Source organism: Pseudophryne corroboree, chromosome 2 (genome assembly GCF_028390025.1).
Source record: "Pseudophryne corroboree isolate aPseCor3 chromosome 2, aPseCor3.hap2, whole genome shotgun sequence".
NCBI classification, from domain to species: Eukaryota; Metazoa; Chordata; class Amphibia; order Anura; family Myobatrachidae; genus Pseudophryne; species Pseudophryne corroboree.
The window spans coordinates 46,767,096-46,790,192 of NC_086445.1; the positions used below are offsets into that span (position 1 = coordinate 46,767,096).

At 47.2% G+C, this 23,097-nt stretch overlaps 1 protein-coding gene across 1 annotated transcript in view; it reads right to left on the reverse strand.

The window, feature by feature from the left end:
* The window catches only part of LOC134990002 (retinal guanylyl cyclase 2-like), a 253,537-nt gene that overhangs the window by 37,058 nt on the left and 193,382 nt on the right, over positions 1-23,097 (reverse strand). Inside the window, exons 6-10 of the mRNA XM_063950643.1 lie at positions 19,859-19,987; positions 14,281-14,361; positions 13,202-13,378; positions 10,026-10,182; positions 9,466-9,615 (exon numbers count right to left, since the gene is read on the reverse strand). Of these exons, the coding sequence (XP_063806713.1) occupies positions 9,466-9,615; positions 10,026-10,182; positions 13,202-13,378; positions 14,281-14,361; positions 19,859-19,987 (694 nt within the window). The remainder of the gene's footprint in view (positions 1-9,465; positions 9,616-10,025; positions 10,183-13,201; positions 13,379-14,280; positions 14,362-19,858; positions 19,988-23,097) is intronic.

The window sequence follows — 23,097 nt, forward strand, 5'->3', positions numbered from 1 at the left end:
TCTGGCACTGTGGGGGCATTTTTATATCTGGCACTGTGGGGACATATCTGGCACTGTGGGCACTTATGTATCTGGCACTGCGGGGGCATTTTTATATCTGGCACTGTGGGGACATATCTGGCACTGTGGGCATTTATGCATCTGGCACTGGGGGCATTTATGTATCTGGCACTGGGGGCATTTATGTATCTGGCCCAGTGGGGGCATATCTGGCACTGTGTGGGCATTTTTATATCTGGCACTGTGGGGACATATCTGGCACTGTGGGCACTTATGTATCTGGCACTGTGGGGGCACTTATGTATCTGGCACTGTGTGGGCACTTATGTATCTGGCACTGTGGGGGCATTTATGTATCTGGCACTGTGGGGGCATTTATGTATCTGGCACTGTGGGGGCATTTATGTATCTGGCACTTTGGGGGCATTTATGTATCTGAACTGTGGGTGCATATCTGGCACTATGTGGCCATTTATGTAGCTAGCACTGCTGGGGGGCATGTCACATGTAGCTGGCACTGCTGGGGGGCATGTCACGTGTAGCTGGCACTGCTGGGGGGCATGTCATGTAGTGTTCCCGCTAGGCGTCTGTGGCTAGGCAATGTGTCTCAGTGCTCTCCCTGGTGCAATGTGTCTCAGTGCTGTGCCTGGCGCAAAGTGTATAGGAGGTTCTACCTGGTGCAGTGTGTATTAGCTGCACTACTGTGTGGTGTAATGCAAATTGCCACTATTATGTGGCCACGTACCTTCCCCACGAAGTAACTCCTCTTAATTTTTGCTGCGCGCCTTCGGCGCGCACTGTCCATGCTTTCGCATATAGGTATGGGAACAACAAGCATTACAGTATGTACATCATTTTGCCCTCCTAACTTAAAAATGTGCCCTCCCTGTGATCAGCACCATGCCCTAAAAAGTGAACACTATCATGTGTAGCTGGCACTGCTGGGGGGCATGTCATGTGTAGCTGGCACTGCTGCGGGGCATGTCATGTGTAGCTGGCACTGCTGCGGGGCATGTCATGTGTAGCTGGCACTGCTGCTGGGCATGTCATGTGTAGCTGACACTGCTGGGGGGCATGTCATGTGTAGCTGGCACTGCTGCGGGGCATGTCATGTGTAGCTGGCACTGCTGCGGGGCATGTCATGTCAAGCTGGCACTGCTGCGGGGCATGTCATGTGTAGCTGGCACTGCTGGGGGGCATGTCATGTCTATCTGGCACTGCACATTATGTGTATCTGGCACTATACTGGAGACATTGTGTGTAAGGAACACTACTGTGGCTATGTGTAAGGCTGCTAATTGTGTGAAAATATATTTATAGTTTGATGATATGAAGTTACGAGACCACGCCCACTTTCCAGAGGCCATGCCTCTAAACTGAGTCTGGTAGGAGGGGCATATAGGGAGGAGCCAGCCCACACACTCTCAAACTCTTAAAGTGCCAATGGCTCCTCATGGACCCATCTATACCCCATGGTACTAATGTGGACCCCAGCATCCTCTAGGACGTTAGAGAAATATATTTTGGCGCTCCTTAATGGAATATGTAGAGTCATGGTTTCATGTGGAAGAGGCATGGCCACAGAAAAGTACCAATTCACATTACACCGCACAGTAGCATCCGTCACATTACTCCGCACAGTAGCGTCTGTCACTTACTACGCACAATAGCGTCTGTCACATTACTCCACACAGTAGCGTCTGTCACATTACACCGCACAGTAGCATCCGTCACATTACTCCGCACAGTAGCATCCGTCACATTACACCGCACAGTAGCGTCTGTCACATTACTCCGCACAGTAGCGTCTGTCACATTACACCGCACAGTAGCATCCGTCACATTACTCCGCACAGTAGCATCCGTCACATTACACCGCACAGTAGCGTCTGTCACATTACTCCGCACAGTAGCATCCGTCACATTACACCGCACAGTAGCGTCTGTCACATTACTCCGCACAGTAGCGTCTGTCACATTACTCTGCACAGTAGCGTCCGTCACATTACACCGCACAGTAGCATCTGTCACATTACACCGCACAGTAGCGTCTGTCACATTACACCGCACAGTAGCATCCGTCACATTACCCCGCACAGTAACGTCTGTCACATTACACCGCCAGAGCCGGCCCTAACCAATATGATGCCCTAGGCAAGATTTTGGCTGGTGCCCCCTTGCACCACCACTGGTTCCGCCTCTGACCTTGCACCTCTTTCCCAGCACCATCACCCCTCACCCATAGCAGTCCTTATGTTGGTGTTTGTGCCCCCTACATTTTAAATAGGAACAGTTCGCACATTTGGTGCACAGCCCAAAAAAAGGTGTGTTTTTGCTGGCAAGGGGCATGGCCACACAATATTAACCCCAATTCCAATTACGCCACACAGTACTGCAACTTTATTCACATCTGATCATGCAATAGTCTTCATAATTCATATTACATCCCAAAGTATTATCACTTTACCTTATAAACATTACTCCTCACAGTAGAGCCCCTTATTCACATTACATCACACTGAATTGCTCCTTATTCACATTACACCACACCCTATTGCTCTTTATTCACATTAGATGACACAGTAGTGCCCTTTCTATACGCAACGCCATATAGTAGAGCACCTTATACACACACAATACCACACAGTAATGCACCTTACACATATGAGACACATTATTAATGTCCTTATAAACATAATGCGCCTTACACATTATGACAACCTTTATTAATGCCCTTTTACACATAATGTTCCTTACACATATGCTGCACATTATTAATGCCCTTATACACATAATGACACACATAGTGCCCCCTACACATTTGCTGCACATTATTAGTGCCTCTATACACATAATGACACACATATAATAGTACCCTGTTACACATATGCCGCACATTATTAATGCCCTTATACATATAATTACACACATAGTGCCCCTTACACATATGTTGCACATTATTAATGCATTTTAACATGACACACATAATGCTCCTTACACATATTCCGATCACTACTGCACAACCAACCCACTCACATGCACACAGCACTCACACAGCCGCTAACACTGTGACCTCTGCCTCTGCTTTGATACAGATGTGTCCTCATAAATCTTGCCTCAATGCCAGCGTCTGGCACCATTTTGTTAATGAAAATGCATCTTATTTGCATTGCTATGTGGCTGGGATGCACAAGCAGATTCTGCTGATTACAATGATATGTAGCATGCCTATATACTGTGTGAGACTGTGGCTGTATCTGCATATGAAATGCTACACACAGAATATAGGCATGCCACATATCATTTTAATCAGCAGAAGCTGCTGATGCCCCTAGGCATACCAAATGCCCTGGGCAATTGCCTAGTTTGCCTATGCCTATGGCCGGCTCTGTACACCGCACAGTAGCGACTGTCACATTACACCGCACAGTAGCATCTGTCACATTACACAGCACAGTAGCGTCCGTCACATTACACCGCACAGTAGCGTCTGTCACATTACACCGCACAGTAGCATCCGTTACATTACTCCGCACAGTAGCGTCTGTCACATTACACTGCACAGTACCGTCTGTCACATTACACCGCACAGTAACGTCTGTCACATTACACCGCACAGTAGCGACTGTCACATTACACCGCACAGTAGCATCTGTCACATTACACAGCACAGTAGCGTCCGTCACATTACACCGCACAGTAGCGTCCGTTACATTACTCCGCACAGTAGCGTCCGTTACATTACTCCGCACAGTAGCGTCTGTCACATTACACTGCACAGTACCGTCTGTCACATTACACCGCACAGTAACGTCTGTCACATTACACCGCACAGTAGCATCCGTTACATTACTCCGCACAGTAGCGTCTGTCACATTACACTGCACAGTACCGTCTGTCACATTACACCGCACAGTAACGTCTGTCACATTACACCGCACAGTAGCGTCCGTCACATTACTCCGCACAGTAGCGTCTGTCACATTACACCGCACAGTAGCATCCGTCACATTGCACAGCACAGTAGTGTCCGTCACATTACACCGCACAGTAGCATCCGTTACATTACACCGCACAGTAGCATCCGTTACATTACTCCGCACAGTAGCATCCGTTACATTACACCGCACAGTAGCGTCTGTCACATTACACCGCACAGCAGCATCCGTTACATTACTCCGCACAGTAGCATCCGTTACATTACACCGCACAGTAGCATCCATCACATTACACCGCACAGTAGCATCCGTGATATTACACCGCACAGTAGCATCCGTTACATTACACCGCACAGCAGCATCCGTTACATTACTCCGCACAGTAGCATCCGTTACATTACTCCGCACAGTAGCATCCGTTACATTACACCGCACAGTAGCGTCTGTCACATTACACCGCACAGCAGCATCCGTTACATTACTCCGCACAGTAGCATCCGTTACATTACACCGCACAGTAGCGTCTGTCACATTACACCGCACAGTAGCATCCGTTACATTACACCGCACAGTAGCATCCGTCACATTACACTGCACAGTAACGTCCATCACATTACTCTGCACAGTAGCGTCTGTCATATTACACCGCACAGTAGCGTCTGTCACATTACTCCGCACAGTAGCGTCTGTCACATTACTCCACACAGTAGCGTCTGTTACATTACACCACACAGTTGCTTCTGTCACATTACACCGCACAGTAGCCTCCGTTGCATTACACCGCACAGTAGCGTCTGTCACATTACACTGCACGGTAGCGTCCATCACATTACTCCGCACAGTAGCGTCTGTCACATTACACTGCACGGTAGCGTCCATCACATTACTCCGCACAGTAGCGTCTGTCACATTACTCCGCACAGTAGCGTCCGTTGCATTACACTGCAAAGTAGCGTCTGTCACATTACTCCGCACAGTAGCGTCTGTCACATTACTCCGCACAGTAGCATCTGTCACATTACTCCGCACAGTAGCGTCCGTTGCATTACACCGCACAGTAGCGTCTGTCACATTACACCGCACAGTAACGTCTGTCACATTGCTCCGCACAGTAGCGCCTGTCACATTACACCGCACAGTAGCATCCGTCACATTACTCCGCACGGTAGCGTCTGTCACATTACACCGCACAATGGCGTCTGTCACATTACACTGCACAGTAGCGTCTGTCACATTACTCCGCACGGTAGCATCCGTCACATTACTCCGCACAGTAGCATCCGTCACATCACTCCGCACAGTAGCGTCTGTCACATTACACCGCACAGTAGCGTCTGTCACATTACTCCGCACAGTAGCGTCTGTCACATTACACCGCACAGTAGCATCCGTCACATTACTCCGCACAGTAGCATCCGTCACATTACTCCGCACAGTAGCATCCGTCACATCACTCCGCACAGTAGCGTCTGTCACATTACAGCGCACAGTAGCGTCCGTCACATTACTCCGCACAGTAGCGTCTGCCACATTACACCGCACAGTAGCATCTGTCACATTACACCGCACAGTAGCGTCTGTCACATTACTCCGCACAGTAGCATCCGTCACATTACTCCGCACAGTAGCGTCTGTCACATTACTCCGCACAGTAGCGTCTGTCACATTACTCCGCACAGTAGCGTCTGTCACATTACTCCGCACAGTAGCGTCTGTCACATTACACCGCACAGTAGCGTCTGTCACATTACTCCGCACAGTAGCGTCTGTCACATTACTCCGCACAGTAGCGTCTGTCACATTACTCTGCACAGTAGCGTCTGTCACATTACTCCGCACAGTAGCGTCTGTCACATTACACCGCACAGTAGCGTCTGTCACATTACTCCGCACAGTAGCGTCTGTCACATTACTCCGCACAGTAGCGTCTGTCACATTACTCCGCACAGTAGCGTCTGTCACATTACTCTGCACAGTAGCGTCTGTCACATTACTCCGCACGGTAGCATCCGTCACATTACTCCGCACAGTAGCATCCGTCACATCACTCCGCACAGTAGCGTCTGTCACATTACACCGCACAGTAGCATCCGTCACATTACTCCGCACAGTAGCATCCGTCACATTACTCCGCACAGTAGCATCCGTCACATTACTCCGCACAGTAGCGTCTGTCACATTACTCCGCACAGTAGCGTCTGTCACATTACACCGCACAGTAGCGTCTGTCACATTACTCCGCACAGTAGCGTATGTCACATTACTCCGCACAGTAGCGTCTGTCACATTACTCTGCACAGTAGCGTCTGTCACATTACTCCGCACAGTAGCGTCTGTCACATTACTCCGCACAGTAGCGTCTGTCACATTACACCGCACAGTAGCGTCTGTCACATTACTCCGCACAGTAGCGTCTGTCACATTACTCCGCACAGTAGCGTCTGTCACATTACACCGCACAGTAGCGTCTGTCACATTACACCGCACAGTAGCATCCGTCACATTACTCCGCACAGTAGCATCCGTCACATTACTCCGCACAGTAGCATCCGTCACATCACTCCGCACAGTAGCGTCTGTCACATTACACCGCACAGTAGCGTCTGTCACATTACTCCGCACAGTAGCGTCTGTCACATTACTCCGCACAGTAGCGTCTGTCACATTACTCCGCACAGTAGCGTCTGTCACATTACTCCGCACAGTAGCGTCTGTCACATTACTCCGCACAGTAGCGTCTGTCACATTACACCGCACAGTAGCGTCTGTCACATTACTCCGCACAGTAGCGTCTGTCACATTACTCCGCACAGTAGCGTCTGTCACATTACTCTGCACAGTAGCGTCTGTCACATTACTCCGCACAGTAGCGTCTGTCACATTACACCGCACAGTAGCGTCTGTCACATTACTCCGCACAGTAGCGTCTGTCACATTACTCCGCACGGTAGCATCCGTCACATTACTCCGCACAGTAGCATCCGTCACATCACTCCGCACAGTAGCGTCTGTCACATTACACCGCACAGTAGCGTCTGTCACATTACTCCGCACAGTAGCGTCTGTCACATTACTCCGCACAGTAGCGTCTGTCACATTACACCGCACAGTAGCGTCTGTCACATTACACCGCACAGTAGCATCCGTCACATTACTCCGCACAGTAGCATCCGTCACATTACTCCGCACAGTAGCATCCGTCACATCACTCCGCACAGTAGCGTCTGTCACATTACACCGCACAGTAGCGTCTGTCACATTACTCCGCACAGTAGCGTCTGTCACATTACTCCGCACAGTAGCGTCTGTCACATTACTCCGCACAGTAGCGTCTGTTATATTACACCGCACAGTAGCGTCTGTCACATTACTCTGCACAGTAGCGTCTGTCACATTACCCCGCACAGTAGCGTCCGTTATATTACACCGTAGGGGAGAGAGAAAAAGAGAAGGGGGGAGGGGGAGAGAGTGAAGGTGTGGGGGGGGGGGGATACCTTCTCTGACATGGTCCCAGCTCCCTGTCCCTCCTGCAGCTCTTTGCCTTTGTGTCCCACAGCAGGTCATCTCCTTATGCTCCCTTCCCCCAGACCCCTCTAACCTGTGTCTAGTGTGAGCCACGGAAGTGGAGGGCATGGCAGAGGAGGACCGTCATCATGGAGCCGCTGGGAGCCGCGGCGGGTGGCCAGACAGGCAGGCGGGAGAGGAGGGCTGGGCGGAGGAGGCACATCACTGTGGAGCCGCTGGGACCCGGCGGGCAGCCGCGCGCTGTACAGTGAGTGAGGTGCCTCACTCACAGAGCAGCGGTGCCATCCACTGACCAGCGCTCTATGCGGCTTGCAAAGTCCGCGTATGCATCACGCCGCCGCTGGCCGGAGCACACGGGGAAGGCAGCTTCAGCACTGCCGGCTGTATGAAGTAATAGTATCAGTGCCAGATGCACCGCTGCAGTGCTAATACAGCGCAGGTAGAGGCTGCACAAGCATACAGTTGTGGGTCCGGGTAAAGGCGCCTCTCTCATGATTTGGGGGGAGCAAGTTGCCCCCTTGCTCCCCCCCCCCCCATTCCGACACCCCTGAGCCAAAGTAACCGCCATGTGCAGTATGGACGACAGCTAGACTTTCACTGAACTGTTGATTTAGACACACGCCGGGGGCATTTTGACGGTGAGCCGCTCCACTGTAGCATGTTGGTCGGCCCTCACGCACCTTTGTAGCCGACGTTCACCTCTCACATCAATGGCACGTGGGGGGTAATTCAGACCTGATCGTAGCAGCAAATTTGTTAGCAGTTGGGCAAAACCATGTGCACTGCAGGTGGGGCAGATATAAGATGTGCAGAGAGAGTTAGATTTGGGTGGGGTGTGTTCAAACTGAAATATAAATTGCAGTGTAAAAATAAAGCAGCCAGTATTTACCCTGCACAGAAACAAAATAACCCACCCAAATCTAACTCTCTCTGCACATGTTACATCTGCCCCACCTGCAGTGCACATGGTTTTGCCCAACTGCTAAGAAATTTGCAGCTGCGATCAGGTCTGAATTACCCCCATGTGTTCTGCAGTTGACACGTTGGTTATTCGTAATGATGCCATAGGCCCGAAAGCCGATAATCATCCCTTTTTGCAACTGGGATAAATCGCCCCTTTTACCCATGACAGCAACGAGTGATATGTGTACAGACGGCTTATCACACACCTAATATACCTACCAACCAGCGCACGACACATGACGTACATCATTGGCTATGCACTGCCGACGTCAACTGTAGGAGGTGTGTATTAGGGTGTGGTATGAAAAGTCATCAGATGTTGACGTCGGCAGTGATGTTGACAGGTTCTTAATGTCAATAGTCACAGTGTTGACATGTTCATAAAATTAACATGCCGACACCAGAATGTCAACATAAAGTTTTTTCTTATTTAAACCTTACCTAACCCCTGACCCTAAATAACATGAAATGTATCAGAAAAGATGAATACAAAATAAATTTGAAGGTGTATTTGTAATTGTAAAACATTTAAACGTATAAGGAATGACTTGGTATACATGCCCTCCTTCTGGTACTGGGTATAAATGGACACAATTTAGGGGTGATTCTATATAAAACAGCCATATATACAGTAATTTTTTTTCTTTTTTACTTAAACGCCAAGAACACTCATTTCTTTGCTGACACCTTAAGGGCTGCTTGGTGAATATTGACATTGTTACTTATTAAAAAAAAAAAGGTTTGAAAACCCAACTTCATACCATAGCTGGTGCCCACTAACTCTCTGAAGACAAAGACTGTAGAGACCCTGCCTATCAATACACCTCCCTGAGTGATGGTTAAACTCCATCATCTTCATCTATGGTGCTTAATATGACTCTTCGGAACCCTGGAGATAACTTAGAGCCAAACTGGGACCTCTGGGATACAGAGATCTGAAAGCACCCTGTGGACTATAAGCCATAGATGGGGCTGTGATGTACAGGCTCCTAGGTATGTCCAAGCTACATATATTTGTTGTAATGGCAACAGGACTTACCCTCAGCTGAGAGACCCGACATGCAGTATGGTGGACCCCGCACAACTACTTCTTGCAAAATAATAGCAAAGCTAAACACGTCCCCTTTGAAGGTTCCTCTTCTTGCAAGATTTTGATCTCGAAGTAATTCTGGAGCTGTCCAAAACAATTCTGTATAAAAGAACCACATGACCTTAATTATCTGTTGACAAGAAAGGAATTATAGTATTTGAGGTGTAGAAGTTGTATTAATGTTCACCAAGTAACTACAGGTACTAGTGGAAAATCACTTGCAGAACACAAAGAAATTCTCTTTGATGGTACAGCATTTGATTGGTTGCTAGGGGTAACATCACCAATTCTCTGTTTTAGAAGCTCTAGTAAATTTACCCCTATGAGTGAACATTAAAATGCGTTGGGTGGGCCATCTATGTGCCACAGTACACAACAAAGGCCTTCAGCACTGCAATGTCCAAGGGTGTCCAGTTGAAGCAGCAATTTATAAACGGGTAACATCCCAGAAAGCACTGTCACCGAGCACACCTTCACTATATGTTCAGCTATTTATATCTGTGTATTACCTCCGGGTGGATGAGAGCATCGTGGAGCTTTCTGGTTTTCCACAATTTCATTAAATCCATAATCCGTGAGCTTCAGGACAAATCTACCATCGACTACGCAGTTTCGGGATTTTAGACGTCCATGTTGAAAGTCATGATGGTGCAAGTATCTCATGCCCTGCGGAAAGAAAAAAAATGCTTTCTTCTGATTACTAGAACAAACAGCAAATTCAGAGTAAGTACAGGAGCTGGTTATATTGAGCAAACTGCGGAGCAGTGTTAATTTTGTTGACTAAAAGTATTCGCCGACTACAGTTTATTTCATGACTAAAATCAAACAAAAATGAAAACTGAGATCCACTGACTAAATCTTAACTAAAACAAAGCAAAAAAAGTGACTAAGACTAAAACTAAATTGAAAAACCTTGTCAAAAGACACTGGAATTAATACTGGAAGTATGGAATTAAATTAAATTATATGTTCTAGATATCTGCGGAAAATAAATAAGGAAATAGGATTGAACATTGGACTTGTTTGTTCTAAAAAGCTTAAGGTATTTATTTACATATGACATATAGGAGCACTATGGTAAGCCAAGCTCAGTATGTAACACATTCTCATCCTACTGAGCCTAGATTACTAATAATATATGGGAGTACTACAGTACGCTAAATCAACCTACTTGTCTAGATTACTAAACACATAGTTAAAGGTATGCAAACTTCTCAAGGGAATTTTAGAGAAATGTTCTTCAGCAAAATCCATCAGAGTATCATTAAACTGTTTACAAAATTCATGACTAAAACATTGATTAAAATAAGACTAAAATGAAATCTGAGATCCACTGACTAAATTGTGACTAAAACAAAGCAAAAGAAAAAAAAGACTAAAATGTGACTATAAACCAACTACAATTCTAAGTAAGCGACTAAGGGCCTCATTCAGACCCTATCACACGCTAGCTTTTTTTTGCAGCGGTGAGATCGGTTCCTAACTGCGCATGCACCGCAATGCGCAGGCGCGTCACACAGGTACAAAGCGGATCGTTGCTGTGCAATAGATTTAACGAAGAATCCATTTGCACGGGCAATCGCAAGGTGACTAACAGAAAGAGGGCATTTGTGGGTGGCAACCGACCGTTTTACGGGAGTGGTTGGATAAACGCAGGCATGCCTAAGCGTTCGCAGGGCGGGTCTCTGACGTCAATTCCGGCCTCGGACAGGCTGAAGTGATCGCAGCGGCTGAGTAAGTCGTGGGCAACTCAGAAACTGCACAAAATCTTTTTGTACCGCTCGGCTACACATTCGTTCGCACACTTGCAAAGCAAAAATACACTCCCCTATAGGCGGCAACTATGCGATTGCAGGACTGCAATAAAGCCCTAGCGAGCGATCAGGTCTGAATGAGGGCCTAAGACTAAAACTAAATTGAAAATCCTTATCAAAATTAACACTGCTGCGGAGGTCTCAGTTGTGCATCCCAGACTGTTGTCCTAATGTGGGAGGACACGGTCTGTAAACTTCTTATACCTTTTTTAATCATTGGTGCAATCGATATTTCATACTAATTATAGAAATATATGGCTGGAAAGCACAAGCTAGAAAGATAAATCAACAAAAATTTGCACAAGTTTGTATAAAACCAATAACTGAGAGTAATCTGGATGTGGGAAACATCAAAGGACAACTTTTATCACTGACATAGTTCTATGATGTCATTCTCTCATCAGGGCCCATCATATTCAAATTAAAAGATCTTGGTCTGTAGATTTGCAGAAAAATTGAGCATTGTGCTCTGGAAAATGTGACAGTTGGTGAACTCTCTCTGTGCACCTGCTGAGTGGTCTGGAAACTGTGACAGTTATTTGCAGACACACACTAAGCAGGGATTTTTCCAAATTCTACTCCTAAGTGGTGCAAAAGGGTAAAATGTTCCGTCCGGCAAACCTTTGCCCGGTTGAAACTGGGCTCATCAGCTGGTTTTAATAAATACTGTAAGCTATTTGCAGAAATGGGTTATCAAGAGGCTTCTGTATACTGTATCTATGTTGTTAGGAGAATGGTGACGGCACGAATGTAACTAGAAATATCTGAAACTTGTGATTGTTCCCTCTAAGCAGCATCATAAGGTTACATCTACCACAATGTCTTCCCTATTCTTTGTAGTATACAACAGGAGAGGATAATACTTGTTGATTAGTTTGAATTATATATAAAATCATTTTGTCATCATTATTTTCCAACCGCCAGGATATATGCATTGTTAATTGTAAGGGGGAATTCCGTAAGCTGTGATAGTCCATTTACACAGGTTAGTCCAGGTAACTGCAACTTAATGTGTCCGGATGTGTATTTTTTCCGTGCAAGTGAACCTGCAGAAGCTCTCCAAAGTTGGAAAAAAAACCTATTTTAAGGTAAAAATGCTGGAAAGTGGCCCGCGGGGCACAAGCCCCCCCCCCCCCCCTCCCAATCCCTCCCTTCACAATGATTAATTAGGCACTTAGAGGGTCATTCAGATCCGGCCACTAATGCTGCCAGCAGCGCAGTTTGACGCCACCGGCTGAGCGGCCATACATAGTGCAATGTGATTGACAGGTGAGGCCGTTGCAGGGGGGGAGGTGAGGCCATTGCGGGGGCGGCGCAACAAAAACGGGGGCAGGCCGTGACCGTTTTCAGCGCCCACTGAGCGCCTGGCAGTGCAGCCAGGGGTCAACCTTAGATCCGATGCATTCGCAATTAGATTGCGGACGCATCGGAAGGCGGCCTGGCCCTGTGTTGGGCGTCCCTCAGCATGTTGAGAGATGAACGCAGATCTGGCTGCGTATGCCACTTCTGGGCTTCTATATTGTTATCCAATATTAGTTTTAACCTTTTTTTTGTAAAATACCGTCTGATTTCCCATCTCCCCCACACTTAACATGGGTATTACCAGCCAGAATTACAGCGCAACCTCTGGGATAATCATTCTCCAAATGAATTGTACATTAAGCGGCAGCTCGCATACATGCAGCAAATGAAATTACTGCACAGCATGAACGTTAGGTCAAGCCGCTGTAAACAAAGATTTTACAGCAATTAATTGAATTTGGCCCTAAGTCTGTGCTTAGGTCACATGCCACCCTATAGCACGGTTCGCTATGAATATAGCTCCTCACTTGGCAGCAGAGCTTGCACTTGGATAAATGTCTAATGAATACCTTTATCAAATCTAGAAGCAGTGAAGATTTAAACATCCAGTCCAATTTGACGTCTTCATTTCTGAGCAGATCCTCCAAGCTCCCTCTGGAGCAATGTTCCGTCACAATAGCAAAGATTCCACAGTCGGAGAAGAACCCCAGAAAGGGATTTACATTTTCATGCCTCAAGTCTTTCATCTGCAAGCAGCAAAAGCACCAGCAATTTCACATGCAGTAACTCTTCCAAACATAGAGCAATCATAATGTATATTATCATTTTTCAATGGTCCCTTCCCAGAGACCCCGTAGGGCAGAGTTTCCTAAACTCTGCCATTGCAGTCCAGGTTTTAAGGATATCTAGACTTGAGCATAGATGACTTAATTAGTACTGTACTTCAGTCATTTTGATTTAACCATCTGGAGTGAAGAATGGATATCTTTAAAACCTGCACTGTAATGGCAAAGTTTGGGAATCTCTGCCCTAGCTGGAAAACCCAGCCAGGAGGTGCATTACCAAGTCACTGGTCTGCTCAATGGGGAAGTGGGAAGGATCCAAGAGTCTGGTCTATTATCTTGGAAGGAGACCATTCTATTATTTCATCACATCAATAAATTAGGTAAAGGAAAACTAATGACTGGCGGCTCTGTGCTATGGAACATTTATGGCTCAACGCATGATTTGTGAATGAACAACTACAGATGGGTCCTCACACACGAGCCTCAACACGCCATGCGGCGTCAGATGCCCGGAGCGAGTCAGCTGCCAGGTCTCGTGAGACTCTGCTGACGCTGTCAACGAACATACAATATTCAGATGGAATTTAAGAATCTGACGGGTGAATTTACTAAGATGGGAGTTCTATTTAAGATAGGATGTTGCCCATAGCAACCAATCGGATTCCAGATATTATCTTCTAGAAGGTGCTAGATAAATGAGAAGTAGAATATGATTGGTTGCTGTGGACAGCATCCTATCTTAAACAGAACTCCCATCTTAGTGAATTTACCCCTGAGTGAGGAGAAAAGCATTTTCCCAGTACGTCATATAAAGTGACACAATGGAACCAGTAACTCAGCAACCTACTATATGCAACTCTCACCTTGCGCAATGTACTGGTAGTGCTCTGCCGCAGCTCGTGGTAAGTACCGGGCTCAAATTTCTTCAACCAAACCCAGTCTCCCTGTTAAAACAATTCCAAAAAATATATTCCATATTAATGTCACGTACTGACAGCAAGCAGCTAAATAGTGTGGTGTATTGGGCCAGAGATGCATTTGCAGCAGTGATTTCAGGCGCGGTGGACCTGCAGAAATATGCAAATGACACAGCCTTGTGCACAGAGGTCAAAGGAAGTGGCTTTACTTCCTGGTTATATATGGTGACCCCTGGCTAAATAGCCACAGGAACCGGACAGCATGCGAACCGCAGCTAGACGGGCTGAACTGTCGTTTCAGACACAAGTCTGGTAGCCCCAGGTTCGTTCTGACGATGAGCTGCTCTGCTGTAGCATGTCGGTCGGCCCTCACGCACTTTCGTAGCCGACGTTCACCTCTCACATCAGTGGCACGTGGTGCTCGCAGTTGGTTATCCACAGTGGTGCCATTTGTTCAGTCACGATACACCTTCACTGCAGCAGCACGCGGACAGGTCACACACTGTGCTATGTCAGAAATACCGCCGCCCTTGGCCCGAAAACCGATAATTATCTATTTTTGCAACTCTGATGAATTGCCCCTATTGCCCATGACAGCAACGAGTGATGTGTGCAGACGGCCTATCGCACACCTTATATACCCACCAAGCCAGCGAACGGTACATGATGTACTTCATGGGCTACGCGACGTCAGATGTAGGAGGTGCTCATAATAATGTGACTGGACTGTGTATATTCTTACTTTCATTGCGAAAACGGACTCATGAATTTCCCCCCTGTCATGTCCTGACTGCTTCGCCTCTACATCCTCTCTTTGGACTCGTTACTGAATTATTATTTCCTAATTGTAGGGTGAACAACTGCCTTTCTATTTCTCCAAGCCGCGGACATTAGGCAGCAAAGGAAAAAGAAGAAACAATGGGGGTAATTCAGACCTGATCGCAGCAGCTAATTTGTTGGGCATAACCATATGCACTGCAGGTGGGGCAGATGTAACATGTGCAGAGAGAGTTAGATTTGGGTGTGGTGTGTTCAAACTGAAATCTAAATTGCAGTGTAAAAATAAAGCAGCCAGTATTTGCACTGCACAGAAACAATACAACCCACCCAAATCTAACTCTCTCTGCACATGTTACATCTGCCACACCTGCAGTGCACATGGGGCCTAATTCAGACCTGATCAGAGCGCGTTTTTTGCACTGCTGCGACCAGGTAGTCGCCGCCTACAGGGAGAGGGGGAATTCGCTGTGCGGGGGTGCGAATGCATGCGCAGAGAGCTGCACAAACAAAAGTTTGTGCAGTCTCTGTACAGCTCAGGACTTACTCATCCGCTGCGATGATCCGGCCAGGAGCTGACGTCAGGAACCCTCCCTTCAAACGGCTCGACACGCCTGGGTTTCTTCAGACTCTCCCTGGAAACGGTCAGTTGACACCCACAAACGGCCTCTTCTTATCAATCTTCTTGCGATCGCTGTTGCGATCGCTTTCTTCGTACAATCCGTCGCTGTACGGTGATGTCCGTCGCCGGCGGCCGACGCGCCTGCACATTGCGGTGCATATGCATGTGCATTTCAGACCCGATCGCCCCGCTGCAAAAAAAGCTAGCATGTGATCGGGTCTGAATGACCCCCTAAGTTTTGCCCAACTGCTAACAAATTTGCTGCTGCAATCAACTCTGAATTATCCCCAGTATTCAAAAATGAATCAACCACATTCCTGCACCAAATAGCATCCATAACATGGGAAGTTTATAAAACGCATAGATACTCACATGGCCTCTAAGGCACTGTTTAGATAGCTGAAATCTATTTTGCCAGTTCCTTCCTTTGAAGAAGACTCCTGTGAACACTGAATAATTGTGATCCAATATTTACCGTATGTTACGGAGAAACCCAGCTGTTTGTAAAATTATCTGCTAACCTCCAAAATAAAGGTCCCAGCTAATTTCTCCGTCTCTCTCCTTTCATGTGCAGAGTCCCCGCTGTTTTAAATGAAGAACGGAGGGGCCTGTCTGTGTGGTATAACGTTTCCGTACGCTTCTAAGTCCTCCAAGATATTTTATTGTTTGAATGGTTCATCTTTATCTACCGGCTTTGAAGTTCCTCTGAATGGACTTGCAGACAAAATACTGAACGTGACTCTGACAATGAATAATTGCTTCTCCTGCGCGCAGCGTTAGGGGCTGTATAGATGAATACACAGTAAACAATATACAGTATATGTGTATGTATTTTGATCGGTATTATAGCGTGTGGTTTGCTTGCTAAAGTACGTATTAATTGATTGCTCTTACTGACTATACTGTTATTATTCCTATGTTACTTGTTATATTGCGATAAACCTGTAGTAGAAACAAAAGGGTTATATGCTAAATTTGTGGCGCTCCCTAATTACTGAAAGTGCGGCTCACTATAAAGCTATGAGACATAACCGAGAGACAAGATACAGCTTGTAATAGTCTTCTCTTACCACTAGGTGGCAGTGTAGAAGCATGCGCTTATATGCTTTTATTAAAGGCCCAGGACAGACAGCATGGGAAATGTTATATAGGATTTACCGCTTGTGCAGAAATATTTATTTCTAGATTCTTCTATCAGGGTCTTATGTGGGCTTGCATTCAAAAAGCCAACATGCAGGATGTCATCATTCAGAATGTTGGCAAGGTCTTTGTGTTCACATTCAGAACATACTTGCCGGGAGCAGTGCTTAAAGTGGTCCTAGTGAGGTGGTAGAACCCCCCACCTTCCCCCAACGCACATGTAAAAAAAGGGGCGTGGTCTCAAAAAGAAAGGGTCATGGTCACACAATAGTACCCCCAATTAAAATTACCCCCCCTTTAGTTTAGCCTCCCAGTGGTAATGTCCCCAGTAGTTTAGCCCTTGTAGTTTAGCCCGGATAGTTTAGCCCTCATGTAGTTCAGACCCCAGTAGTAATACCCCCTGTAGATTAGCCCCTGTAGTTATAGGCCCTGCAGTTATGCCCCCCAGTAGTTTGCCCCCAGCAGTAGTAATGCCCGTGTAGATATCATACCCTCCAACTATTTAATAGGTACAGTACCTTTTTTTTATGGTCTGTACCGATTTTTGTCTCTCCAAACTTCCATTGAAAGTATAGGAAAAGTGACGTGGCCATGCCCCCTTTACCCATGGTCACGCCCCTTTTCTAATTTGTACCAATTTTTATGTGTAAAATGTTGGAGGGTATGAGATATGCCCCCAGTAGTTTATCTCCCTGTTGTTTGCCCCCTTGTAGTTATGCCCCCCAGTAGTTTGCCCCCAGTAGAAGCACTGCTAATACACTTACACATATGTCTCTCCCATAGTGCACACTGACAGAGCCGGGGGCCGGAAGCAGAAGCTCAGTACTGAGCTCCTGCCTCCGGCTTCCTCTGTGGAGAGAGAGCTGCACGCCCGCTGGTAACACAATCTCAGCGGGGGCCCAGCATCTCCCTGCAGCGCTGGCTACACGTCGGTTTAGGTGAGCCGGAGGAGGCAGAACTGCGTTCCGTCTCCAAGTGGAACTGACGGAAAGCAGTTCCACCCCATTTCAGCTCACTTTAACCCCTGGCCGGGAGAAGGCAACCAGGTCGGCGCAGATGGGTAGTAGTGCGGCACAGGAGGCGTGATGGGAGAATAATTATGCAGCATTGGGGTGGAGCAGGGGTGTGTGATCATGAGATTAATGGCATAGGCGAACAGGAGGTGAGGCCTCGACGACGCGATTCAGCGCAAATCGCGCCATCTGCACCCCTTGCTGCGGGGGATTTGTGTGCTGCTCCTGGGAAGTGCGGGAGCTTGGCTGCTGGCCCGGAGACTTGCCAACTTTTCTGGGTGGCCGGGAGCGTCACCTGATTTTCGGGAGCCTCCCGGGCATTCCGGGAGAGTAGGCAAGTATGATTCAGAATGTCGACATGGACAGAATGTTAAGATTTAGCATGTCAACATTCACAATGGCGACCCTGACATAAGTATCAACATTAGCAGAATGTCGAAAGACAATTTAGGGTTAGACTGCAGTTAGTGTACAGTAAACTGCAGTTAGGATTACACTGTGCTTAGGGTTAGGCTGCAGTTAGGGTTGGGCTGAGTTTAGTGTAGAATGCAGTTAGGATTAGGCTGCAGTTAGGGTTAGGGTTAGGGTAGGCTGCAGTTAGAGTTAGGCTGCAGTTAGTGTAGGCTGCAGTAAGGATTAGGCTGCATTTAGTGTAGGTTGCAGTTAGAGTTAGGCTGCAGTTAGTGTAGGCTGCAGTTAGGATTCGTCTGCAGTTAGGATTAGGGTAGGTTGCGGTTAGGATTAAGCTGCGATTAGGGTTAGGGTAGACTACAGTTAGGGTTCGCCTGTGGTTATGGTTAGGCTGCAGTTAGTGTAAAATGCAGTTAGGATTAGGCCACGGTTAGAATTAGGGTAGGCTGCAGTTAGGGTTCGCCTGTGGTTATGGTTGGGCTGCGGTTAGGGTTGGGCTGCAGTTAGGATTACACTGTGGTTAGTGTAGGCTGCGGTCAGGATTAGGTTGCGGTTAGGGTGGTGCTGCAGTTAGGGTTGGGCTGCAGTTAGGGTTGGGCTGCAGTTAGGATTAGGCTGTGGTTAGTGTAGGCTGCGGTTAGGATTGGGCTGTGGTTAGGGTTGGGCTGCAGTTAGGATTAGGATGTGGTTAGTGTAGGCTGCGGTTAGGATTAGGCTGCGGTTAGGGTTGGGCTGCAGTTAAGGTTAGGCTGAGGTTAGGGTTGGGCTGCAGTTAGTGTAGGCTGAGGTTAGGGTTGGGCTGCAGTTAGGGTTAGGCTGAGGTTAGGGTTGGGCTGCAGTTAGGGTTAGGCTGAGGTTAGGGTTGGGCTGCAGTTAGTGTAGGCTGAGGTTAGGGTTTGGCTGCAGTTAGGGTTAGGCTGAGGTTAGGGCTGGGCTGCAGTTAGGGTTAGGCTGAGGTTATGTTTGGGCTGCAGTTAGTGTAGGCTGCAGTTATGGTTAGGCTGCATTTAGGATTAGGCTACGGTAAGGCTTAGGTTTTGATTATATCGACATTATGGTGTCAATATGTGGAATGTTGACTTTTCAAACCACACCCCTCATGTCAACCATATGATTTTAACCCTTAGATTGGTGAAGTCGGGCAGAAATTGAATGCTTTACTTACTCTTCCAAAATTATATTTTATTGAAACAGGTTCACGTAGGAATATACAGAATATACAGTAACCACAGAGCACCACAAATACCCTGGGTCTTATTTAAATCTGATGACATTTCATTTGTATTATTTTCATGCAAAAATATAGGGCTGTGTAATTTTGTATACCGGTAAGTGTCCATTACAAGTCTAATACACGTCTAAAGAAGGTCTAATAAGTACATCAATGGTCCTTAGGCAGTGCAGAGAAAGTGCTACTGTAGTGTAACTGAACTTAATGTGCATAAATCATTTACACCTAGAGGAAAGAGCCATTCTGACATCACTGCATGGAGAAACATGGCCGCCTCCATGGTCTGTAGGTGGCAGGTACACATTCAAATATTTTTCACCAACACCTCACCTCATAAACGGCCACATTGGAGTTCTCGTAGTTGGCTCCCACACTTTTAGTAGACACAGAGCGAGTTACCGATCTCAGGCTTTTGCAATCAGAGACGCTTTTGACATCGAGATTGTCGATATTCAGTTTCTGTAAATAAGAACAAAGTTATATTAGAAACTTCTGTGATGTCTTTACTGGTGGCATAATTACATCCGCGATACATCCGGAAACATAGAGGCAAAGCAACGCATTTCCCGGGCCCTGCCAGGGTCAATCTTCCAGTCACCTGGTTGAAATGTGCATCTGTTCTGGTGACCATGAGAATAATAAGATTTTAAACCTACCGGTAAATCTTTTTCTCGTAGTCCGTAGAGGATGCTGGGGACTCCGTAAGGACCATGGAGATATACGGGCTCCGCAGGAGACATGGGCACTTTAAAAAAGACTTTGGATCTGGGTGTGCACTGGCTCCTCCCTCTATGCCCCTCCTCCAGACCTCAGTTAGAGAAACTGTGCCCAGAGGAGACGGACAGTACGAGGAAAGGATTTTTGTTAATCCAAGGGCAAGGGCCCTCATTCCGAGTTGATCGGTCGCAAGGCGAATTTAGCAGAGTTACACACGCTAAGCCGCCGCCTACTGGGAGTGAATCTTAGCTTCTTAAAATTGCGACCGATGTATTCGCAATATTGCGATTACTAACTACTTAGCAGTTTCAGAGTAGCTTCAGACTTACTCTGCCTGTGCGATCATTTCAGTGCTTGTCGTTCCTGGTTGACGTCACAAACACACCCAGCGTTCGCCCAGGCACTCCCACCGTTTCTCCGGCCACTCCTGCGTTTTTTCCGGAAACGGTAGCGTTTTCAGCCACACGCCCCTGAAACGCTGTGTTTCCGCCCAGTAACACCCATTTCCTGTCAATCACATTACGATCGCCGGAGCGATGAAAAAGCCGTGAGTAAAATTACTTTCTTCATAGTAAAGTTACTTGGCGCAGTCGCAGTGCGAACATTGCGCATGCGTACTAAGCGGATTTTCACTGCGATGCGATGAAAAATACCGAGCGAACAACTCGGAATGAGGGCCAAGATTCATACCAGCCCACACCAATCACACCGTATAACTTGTGATATACTATCCAGTTAACAGTATGAAAACGACATAGTATCAGTCCAAGACCGATGAGACTATAACATAACCCTTATTTAAGCAATAACTATATACAAGTCCAGCAGAAGTAGTCCGCACTTGGGACGGGCGCCCAGCATCCTCTACGGACTACGAGAAAAAGATTTACCGGTAGGTTTAAAATCTTATTTTCTCTTACGTCCTAGAGGATGCTGGGGACTCCGTAAGGACCATGGGGATTATACCAAAGCTCCCAAACGGGCGGGAGAGTGCGGATGACTCTGCAGCACCCATTGAGCAAACAGGAGGTCCTCCTCAGCCAGGGTATCAAACTTATAGAACTTTGCAAAGGAGTTTGAACCCGACCAAGTAGTAGCTCGGCACAGCTGTAGCGCCGAGACCCCTCTGGCAGCCGCCCAAGAAGAGCCCACCTTCCTAGTGGAATGGGCCTTGACCGATTTAGGTAACGGCAATCCCGCCGTAGAATGCGCCTGCTGAATCGTGTTACAGATCCAGCGAGCAATAGTCTACTTTGAAGCAGGGGCACTAATCATGTTGGTTGCATACATGACAAACAGTGCTTCTGTTTTTCTGACTGTAGCCGATCTTGCCACGTAAATTTTCAAAGCCCTGACCACATCAAGGGACTCGGGATCCTCCAAGTCACGCGTAGCCACAGGCACCACAATAGTTCATATGAAAGGATGAAACCACTTTTGGCAGGAATTGAGGACGGGTCCGCAATTCTGCTCTATCCATATGGAAAACCAGATAGGGGCTTTTATGTGATAAAGCCACTAATTCCGACACTCGCCTAGCCGAAGCCAAGGCTAATAACATGACCACCTTCCAAGTGAGATTTTTTAAACTCCACCGTTTTAAGTGGTTCAAACCAGTGTGACTTAATGAAACTTAACACCACGTTAAGGTCCCAAGGCGTCCCCGGAGGTACAAAAGGAGGCTGAATATGCAGTACTCCCTTCACAAAAGTTTGTACTTCAGGTAGAGAGGCCAATTCCTTTTGAAAGAAAATGGATAAGGCCGAAATCTGAACCTTAATAGATCCTAATTTTAGGCCAAAATTCACTCCAGTTTGCAGGAAGTGAAGGAAAACGGCCCAGATGGAATTCTTCCGTAGGAGCATTCCTGGCCTCACACCAAGAAACATATTTTCGCCATATACGGTGACATTGTTTAGATGTCATGTCCTTCCTAGCCTTTATTAGCATAGGAATGACCTCATCCGGAATACCCTTATCCGCTAGGATCCGGCGTTCAACCACCATGCCGTCCAACGCAGCCGCGGTAAGTCTTGGAATAGACAGGGACCCTGTTGCAACAGGTCCTGTCTTAGAGGAAGAGACCACGGATCTTCTGTGAGCATTTCCTGCAGATCCGGATACCAGGTCCTTCGTGGCCAATCTGGAACAATGAGGATTGTTCTCACTCCTCTTTTTCTTACTATTCTCCACACCTTGGGTATGAGAGGAAGAGGGGGAAATACATAGACCGACTGGAACACCCACGGTGTCACTAGGGCATCTACAGCTACTGCCTGAGGGTCTCTTGACCTGGTGCAATACCTCTGTAGCTTTTTGTTGAGGCGGGACGCCATCATGTCTATCTGTGGCAGTTCCCACTGACTTGCAATCTGTGCGAAGGCTTCCTAAAGAAGTCCTCTCTTGGATTCAGGTCGTGTTTGCTGAGGAAGTCTGCTTCTCAGTTGTCCACTCCCGGAATGAACTGCTGAAAATGCGCTTACATGATTTTCCGCCCAGAGGAGAATCCTGGTGGTTTCTGCCAATTCCACTCTGCTCTTTGTGCCGCCTTGGCGGTTTACATGAGCCACTGCGGTGATGTTGTCTGACTGGATCAGAACCGGTAGGTCACAAAGCAATGTTTCCGCTTGCCGAAGGGCGTTGTATATGACCCTCAGCTCCAGGATGTTGATTTGAATACAAGTTTTTTGACTTGACCCAAAGACCTTGGAAGTTTCTTCCCTGTGTGACTGCTCCCCCACCTCGGAGGCTCGTGTCCGTGGCTACCAGAATCCAGTCCTGGATGGCGAACCTGCGACCCTGCAGAAGGTGAGTACTCTGCAGCCACCATAGGAGAGACACCCTGGCCCTAG